The 9,425-nt window shown below is 41.7% G+C and overlaps 1 protein-coding gene across 1 annotated transcript; it reads left to right on the plus strand.

Annotated features, from left to right (window-relative positions):
• Positions 1 to 7,850: 7,850 nt before the first annotated feature.
• Positions 7,851 to 9,425, plus strand: LOC150028791 (uncharacterized). Its single transcript, XM_090300124.1, has one exon. It carries the CDS (start codon positions 7,851 to 7,853, stop codon positions 9,423 to 9,425), a length of 1,575 nt encoding a protein of 524 aa, XP_090156250.1.

Below are 9,425 nucleotides of genomic sequence, written 5' to 3' on the forward strand. Positions count from 1 at the left end.
TATTTTTTTTTTTGCAAATTTTAATTAATGGTTATGACACTATTTGTACCGGTGGGGATCGAGTAAGCCACATCACTCGGTCTCGATTTATCACCAAGTAATTAACCACATTAAAGAGCAAATTGATAATGAATGACAACTAAGGAAACATTCATATAAATTCGAGTCACACCCTGCCAATTTCGGGTGACACCCCGAAAAATCATCTAACATTGATTTACTAAAGATATGCTCAAAGTATACCTTCCTAGAAATCTGGATGGCATTCCGAGAAATCAGCTAACATTGATTTATTGAAGATATGAGTAAGATATGACCCGTCAAGCAAATAGCTCATTACCAAACACTATAAACAAGTCTTCTACGATGGATTGATGTGCGCTTTTATCAGTTTTGATATCCTACACTTTCAATAGATAGTATTTACCTGATTGTCAGAGAACCTTCTATAGGTTTACTCCCAACCGAGCGCTCAGGAGATAAGAAGTGGAAATGTTGAAGTCTGAAGGAGTGAAAGAACTGAGCAACTGGAAAACAAGGGAGCACGACCGAATGATCGACACCGACAACAATAATTTCAGGTACTATCTAGGCTCACTTTGTCTATACAAGTAGAATTGGTGTCCCCGCTCGTCACCACCTGAAGGTGGCACCAAATCATTCATGGGGGCGGACGAGCCCCCCCCCCCCATCCATTTCTAGCGACTTCTTTTGTCTCTTCATCGTGTGACAGCAATTAATTCAATACATTGGCAGCACCAAGGTCAGTTTGAGCCATAGTTCCTGCAAGTTAACATAAAATTAAACACACAGTCAACAAATTGAATAAAAACACCAACAGCTTAAACACTATGTATCGCCAAAGTCCACCCAACAGTGGGTCGATTTGTATACCGCCAGTATATTTCGAGTAGGTTGCCTATTCTGAAGTTGGTTGAGTACGTAGAATACCTCCTTGTCTTGAGGGGTCATGGATGATCTTGGCCATGATTTGTAACAAGTGAGCGACCGAGTCCAATCAAATGGAAATTTATGCTTCCCATCAAAATCATAAAAGTAGGGTTTATCGTTCGATTCGATGAATATTTTGAAATACCTCTGCTTGAAATTCTTATAGCCTAGGATGGGAGAATTATAATAAAACAAAAAAGATTGTGGGGACGACCTCAATCGAAGGGCATCACTAATTCGCCTAAATGCTTGGAGGACCGCCACGAGTTTGGATGTAACTTGGTATGAGCAACGTTGAGAATACCAAGGACTCCCATTTCAAATTCATCAAACAGATGAGTTACGTGTAAATCGTTAAAAAGGCAAGTGTATGCAAAGAAAAAGTCTCGAGAACCATTTTCCCGATGTGAGACCTGATCAGTGTGATTACAATTATTGGAGTTCGATTTTAACATAGAAACTTTAGAAAGAAATCCATCTAAAGCAAAGGAACCCCTAAAACAGGTAGGTATATCAAGGACGCATGGGTCAACCCACTCAGAATTAGGACAGTGAGGCAGGCGGCTAGCAAGGTCGATCGCCTGGTTAGAACGACCCACATCCTTCACCTCGTTAGGATTAGAATGTGTTTGTTTTGATGAAGAAGAATAAGAAGGAATGCTAGAAGACCCAGAAGAAGAATCTATTACTAACCTCTTGAAGAACAAATGCAATGAACAAAGGTGAAGAGTAACTTTGGAGCACTCGAACAAAGAATGTCGGTACTCAGACAACTTTGAAGGCTTGGATTCAAAGCAAGAAGATGGACACGTAGCAAAGTTACAAAAGGACTCTTATTTATAGATTTTTGAAAACGAAAGAACGAAAGGTTGCCTCCTTTAAAACCGTTAGATTTGTTTCAATCCAAGGGTTAGATTTGATAAAACCGTTAGATTTATAATAGTACCAAAATCTGAATAAAATATTAAAAAGTATGTGCTTCAAAATACACATATAACACCGGTTGTGGCTCCCAATCGGTATTATATAACACCAAGATGTTCAACATATAACAATTACCCAATGTAAAACATAATACATTATATTCCAAATACAATATAATAAAACTGATTATCTATATAAATAATTGTAAACCATATAATAATTAAAAATAAAAATCTAACCTAGAGCGTGAACGGAGTTGTAGCGGTAATGGAGGCAATGTGGAGGCAACAGAGGTGACAAGAGCAACGAAAAGAGTGACAACAAAAAAGCAGAGACGCGTGAACGGAAGAATCTCATTCGGTGTGAATGCTCTCACGACGAAGAGAACAAAATAAGAGAGAATCGACGAGCGGAGCAGTGGGAGGAGCGATGGAGGCAAGAGAGGGAGCGGTGGAGGCAACGGCTGGCAGTGACAATGGCAGAAGCAAAATGAACTCTTGAGTAAGAAAACTTTGAAGAATAACACGAATGGAGAGTGGGGACACGAACCAAGAAAATATGATAAAAACATATATTACATCGGTTATGAGTAATAACCAATATAATATATATTTTTTATAATTCTAGTTATTTTAGAAAGGAAAGTGCTAAATCACAAATGCATGCTAAATTAATAAATCACTTCCTTTAAATAAAACATCAATCTACTAAATATATTATTCGACTTAATCACATTTTTAATACTTTTTACAATGATTTAAATTACTTGATTTTAAATATCATTTTCAGGCAATTAATATAAATTTACGAGTTCACCTAGTTTCAACTACTAATGTATTGTTTTGATATATAAAATTGAGGGAGTGCATTTGAATATATTTGAAGAAAAATATGGAAGAAAGTGAGATTGGTTGGATTAAGATAAATAAATTATAATTCTTTTTAATTGATAAAGAATAGTATAAAAGATATTTTAAAAAATGTAAATAAAATTAAAATAATTTTAAATTAAAATAAATAAATAAATATAAACTGTAATATATAAAAATTTATATTTTAAAATAATAATAAATTAATTTAAATTTAATATCAAATAAAATATTGTTTTTAATATGTTATTAAAATAAAATATTCACATTTATTTATTATTTTAATATTTTTTAAATTATTTATTTAAAAAATCAAGTAAATTATATTATAAACTAATTTATTAAAAATAATTTTTTCAAACTTTTTTCACAATTTTAAATAGAAAGTATGAACCTTATTTTTTTCTCGATTAATATTTTTATTCATTTTGAATTTCAACAGACCATAAATATTTATTAAATTACATATGTTTCAATAGTTACCTTGAAAAATGTTCACTTTAGCGAGTTGTATTAAAACAACAATGTCTTGCGATTAACTAATTAGTTTAAATGTGTTTCATTCATCAATAAAAGGTTCAAAACAAATTACATTATATGGATACACATTTATAATAAAAATGTTATCTATCAATCATTATAAACATTTATAATTGTTTTTTTCTTGTGACTTGTCTCCAAATCTAATAGCCCTAAACAGACCCATCACATATGTGATGCTCATCATTCATAAATTCACAAGTTCATAAATATGTTTCATTCTATTAAAAAAATATATACCTACTAAGTAACTCTATCAAACCCATCACCAACAATACGAAGAATGGTCAAAATGTTATTTACATAAATTACGTCAATGTTATCTTACGGTGATAATTGATTTTATAAATGTAGCAAATGTTTATAATATATATATATATATATATATAAAGTTTTCTATTTAATTAATCTAAAAATTGAAATAAATTTTACAATTGTATTGGTCGAAGTCGAATGAGCCACATCACTTGGCATCATTGACCGCCCACCTAATGACTAACTACATTAAAAAAACAAATCAAAGATAAATGATAAGTATGATAAGATCCTACAAATTAGGGTAACTTTTCTATAAATTTAGGCTGGACCTCGCTAAATCTGGGAGTTATGAGATGAATTGGCTAAAACTAATTTATTGAAGATACGATACGACTCATGAATAAAATATTCCACTACCAAACACTATAAATAAGCCTTCTACGTAAGAGACTAAGTTACGGTTTTATCAATTTACATCAAACACTTTCAATACAGAGTACTTACTTGATGGTCAGAGAACCTTCTATAGGTTAACTCCCGATCGAGCACCAATGAGTTGAAGAGTTAAAGCTCCAAGGAGAACAAGAGGAGCGAAAAAAAGAACGATCATGACAAGGGAACGAATACGAGAAGAGTGACTGACACCAACAACAGTTGTTACTGCCAGTTCCAGATACTATCTAGGCTCCCTTACTCTATACAATTACAAGAACTAAACAAAATCAATGACTAAAATGATGCAGAAATTTTTCTTCAAATCATTACCAAAAAGCAAATGAAAATATCCAAATCTTGACATGAAAATGAGATAGAAAAAGAGGAATGATACTAGTCAGAACACAATGTTAGAAAATTATGTAAATTAATTTATAATGTTACTCATATGAAATAGTTTTTGGACTTTGGGTCTGAATATGATTTAATAAAATAAAAGATCAATTGGTTAATGTAAGAATTTATATATATATATATATATATATATATATATATTATGATACCTAATGAAAACCTAATCTGATGGAGATTTGGAAATAATATAAACGGGTTTTGTCTCTGCAAAGGAAGTTGTTCACGGTTAACCATAAAAAAAGAACATGAAAAGAAAGGAATTGCAAGTAATATTAAGTTTGTTCTTACAAAACTGAAAGTACAAAAGAATTCATTAGATTTGTGGAAGAGCTCCCAAAATATTGATAAGTCTCTTTGCCGGGGACATTAAAGAGTACCTTAACTCCCATGAAATTTGATAGTTCTCGTACTAAGCATGAATATGTCATTGAGATGAAAAATATTGCAGCAAGACTTAAATATATAGGAATGACACTGGATAAAGTATTTCTTGTGCACTTCCTCTTGAACTCATTACTGTATAAGTATGGTCCTTTCCAAATGAACTATAATACCAAGAAAGACAAATGGAATGCTCATGAATTGTACATTACGTTAGTTCAGGAAGAGAGCAGACTTAAGAACCAAGGAAACCACTCCATTAATTATGTGAACAATCAGGGAAAGAAAAATGAGTTCTCTACTAAAGAAATAGGGAAAGGCTAAAGGATCGTTAAAGATAAATGAGTTCTCTACTAAACTCCAGAACAAAAATGAAAAATTTCATTTTTGTGGGAAATTTGGACATTTCCAAAAGGATTGTCTGAAACGTAAGGCTTGGTTCAAAAAGAAAGGAAAACATAATGAATATTATGTATGTTTTGAATCAAACTTAACAAAAGTTCCACATAATTCTTGGTGGATTGATTCTGGATGCACAACTCATGTTTCTAATATGATGCAGGGATTCCTTTCAACCCGAACCATAAAACCAAATGAAAAGTTTGTCTTTATGGGGAATGGAGTGAAGGTTTTAGTGGAAGTTGTCGGGACTTATCGTTTAATCCTTGACACTGGATTTTATTTAGGATTGATAGATACTATTTATGTACCTAGTATCACTAGTATCTTTAGGAATTTGATTTCTTTGTCTAAACTTGATGTTGCTGGATACTCTTTTAAATTTGAGAATGGTTGTTTCAGTTTGTATAAGTGTACTTATTTGATTGGATCTGATACTCTTTACGATGGTTTATATAAATTCAATCTTGATAATTTATATTGTACCGGTACTGGGCGAGACTGGGACCCACCTGGCTGCCCGATGCCCAGTCAACCTGGCCGAGGGACCGAAAGGCCGAGACCCCTTGAAGACTTGGCCGAGAGACCGAAAGGCCGAGACCTTTTGGAGACTTGGCCGAGAGATCGAGACCGTTGAAGACTCAACTGAGACGGCCGAAGGCCACGGGTATTTGGCCGACGGCCGGCCCTCATCACGAGAATTTGGCCGATGGTCGAACCCCATTACAATTAACACTCAAACCGAGATCAGTGAAGCTAATCCATCATCAAGAATTAGGTAATGCAACCCTAAGCGGTATCCACCTCGATAAACGGGCCCAACAAGGTAGGCCCACTAGAATAATATAAATAGCACGCATTTCAAGGAGTAAGGTATGTCATTATTACTGTTCACCTACCTGAGAGCTAACCACCCGCTTTACTGACTTAAGCGTCGGAGTGCCTTCGCAGCTACCCCCACCATCCGGTGTTCACCCGACGACCGAGTCCTGAGTGCCGAAGGATAAGCAGGAGGACGAGAAGAATCCCAGTTCATCACCCAGCCACCTGCCCGACCGAAGGAAGGAGAGGAAGACTTCAATAGTTCTCTAGGTCCCATCTCCCTGGTAGGAACAATTGGCGCCCACCGTGGGGCCGAGGGAAACTAGCTGAAGGAAAAAAGTAGATGGTTTCAACAAGAAGCATGGAAAGAATGACTGAAGCCGACCAAACGATGTTGCTGCTGTCTCTCAAGAGGGAGATGGCCGAGATGCGAAGAAAGGCCGAGGAGGCCGCTCAGAAAAATGAGCAAGAGCTACAAGTTCTCCGCAGGGAGAACGAGGATATGAGAAAGAAGCTGGGGGAGGGAGGACCCTCTGTCATACCGACAAACGTGGTCGGCAAGTCCTACACCTCTCCCCCCAACTCGGATGTGGCCGAGGGGACGAGAGGCCGACCCCCTCCCCGCGAGACTGAGATGGGCGACGAGTCGTGCCTAATCAGGTCCACCCGGACGACCCTGACGGCTGACCCGAACCGCCGACATCCCTTCACAAACAACATCATCGAAGTCCCGCTTCCTAAGAAGTGGAAGGGTTTCAACCGAGACCGATACGACGGGTCGACCGACCCGGACGAGCATATGGACGCCTACACCACCCATATGAGTCTCTACACCCCGGACGACACCGTCTTGTGCCGAGTGTTCCCCACATCCTTGAAGGGTGCAGCCCTTAGTTGGTTCACCAAGCTCTCACCCAACTTCATCGACAGCTTTGCCACGCTTGTCGCAAAGTTCGAAACGCAGTTCGCGACCAGCCGGCCGCACCATCTAACCTCCATCGCTCTGGTAGGCATCCGCCAGGAGAAGGGAGAGTCGCTGAGAACCTTCGTGGATAGGTTCAGTAAAGTGGCGATGAGCATCCGGAATCTGAGTCCGGACGTCGCCATGCACCACATGCTGACAGCCCTGCGCCCGGGGCCCTTTGCCGACAACCTGTGCATGCAGCCGGCCGACAGCCTAGACGAGCTGAGAAAGAGAGCTGCTAAGTACATGCAGCTAGAAGAGCTAAGAGAATTCCGTAACCAGGCCCGTGCCGAGGCCGGTGGGGAGAAAAACAAGGAAGAGAAGGATTGCCAGGGGCGGCCGAGTCAAAGGAACGACCGACGCCGGGAAAACCGAGACCGACCGATCCGGTTCTCAAGATACACACCGCTGACGACCGAGAGGGGGAGAATTTTGGACGAGGCCCTCAATGCCGAATTGATCCCTCCCCCAAGGAAGGTGGCCAGCCCAAATAATGGCGACCGGAGGAAGCAGTGTCGGTACCACCAAAAACAGGACACTCAACCGACGAGTGTCAGGCCCTTAAGGATAAGATCGAGGAACTTATCTAGGCTGGGCTTCTCCGACGTTTCGTCAGGAATGTCCAAGACCCACCCGGCCGGGCGGATCCACCCAGGCAGACGAGGTCACCTCAGCGAGGCCGAGAAAACCAAAATAACAGGGGCGACCGGCAACCCGCAAGGGTCGATCCCCCTCGAAGAGACGATTCCCCCAGGGACGCCGATAGGAGAGGTAACCGAGAGGTTATCAACACTATAGCCGGCGGCTTCGCCGGGGGAGGAAGCACAAACAACGCCCGAAAGAAGCACCTCCGGGCGGTACACCAGGTAAACGCTGTGGCGTTTCGACCGAGAATGCCACCCATCACGTTCACGGACGAGGACTTCAAAGGCGTAGACTACCGCCAGCAGGACGACCCGATGGTGATAGCGGTCGACATAGATCGATTCACCATAAGGAAGACCCTCGTGGACCAAGGAAGTTCGGTAGATATCCTCTACTGGAAAACTTTCAAGGCCATGAGAATGACCGAGGCCGAGATGATGCCATACGACGACCACGTGGTAGGATTCTCGGGCGAAAGGGTGGGTACCAAGGGGTATATCGACTTGTACACCACCTTCGGAGAGGGGAAGAACACCAGGACCATCAAAATTCGGTACCTGGTCATCGACGCCAACACCTCCTACAACATCCTCCTCGGCCGACCGTCCATCAACCGGCTGATGGCCATAGTATCAACCCCTCACCTCGCAATGAAGTTCCCTTCAAAAACAAGGGACATTCTCACGGTCCACGTAGACCAAAAAGAAGCACGAGAGTGCTACGCCGAGAGCCTCCGGGTGGAACCTTTAAGGGCCGACACCTCTCCCCTCAGAATAAGGAAGTCCTCCCGAAAAGACCGCTCCCCCAGGATGGACCGACCGAGGGAAATCAAGCCAACCGTGGCGTTGGTGGACCTCGACCCCCGGGCGACCGAAGACAGACTGGAGGTGAGAGAAGAGCTAAGGAGAGTCCCCCTCCTCGACGAAGAACACAGCACGGCTGTAGGAACAGCCTTGGCAGCGGCCGAGGCTGAGATCATGCATGCTGCGCTAAAAAAGAATATCGACATGTTTGCATGGACGCCGACCGACATGCCGGGGGTGAGCCCGGATGTCATCACCCATCGACTGTCAATATTCAAGGAAGCCCGACCGATCTCCCAAAAAAAGAGAGACTTGGGCAACGAGAAGCGACTCGCGGCGAAGGAGGAGGCCGAGAAGCTCCTGTCGGCCGGGTTCATAAGGGAGGCCCGATACATGACATGGCTGGCCAACGTCGTCATGGTCACCAAGCCGAACGGTAACTGGAGAATGTGCGTCGACTATAGAAACATCAACAGCGCATGCCCGAAGGACACCTACCCCCTCCCGAACATTGACCGACTGGTGGATGGTGCGGCCGGCCACAAAATTATGAGTTTCTTAGACGCTTACTCTGGCTATAACCAGATAAGAATGCACCCAAGAGACAAGGAAAAGACGGCCTTCATGACGGCCGACTCCAACTACTATTACGAGGTCATGCCATTCGGCCTCAAGAACGCAGGGGCGACCTACCAGCGCCTGATGGACAAAGTCTTCAAAGGACTAATCGGTCGGGCGGTAGAGGTGTACGTGGACGACATAGTCGTGAAGTCCGACTCGTTTGATCAACATCTGAAAGACCTGGACGAGGTCTTCAAGGCCTTAAGGGGAGTCAATATGAAGCTCAACCCCGAAAAATGTACCTTCGGGGTCGAGGGAGGGAAGTTCCTAGGCTTCATGCTCACCCACCGGGGGATAGAGGCCAATCCCGACAAGTGTCAAGCAATACTCAACATGAGAAGCCCGAACAGCGTGAAGGAGGTACAGCAACTCCTAGGGCGGCTGACCGCCCTCTCCTGA

Source organism: Phaseolus vulgaris, chromosome 3 (genome assembly GCF_051622355.1).
Source record: "Phaseolus vulgaris cultivar YP4 chromosome 3, ASM5162235v1, whole genome shotgun sequence".
NCBI classification, from domain to species: Eukaryota; Viridiplantae; Streptophyta; class Magnoliopsida; order Fabales; family Fabaceae; genus Phaseolus; species Phaseolus vulgaris.

Coding starts and splice junctions, on each gene's coding strand:
- LOC150028791 (XM_090300124.1), top strand. CDS start 7,851: ATGCCACCCATCACGTTCACGGACGAGGACTTCAAAGGCGTAGACTAC.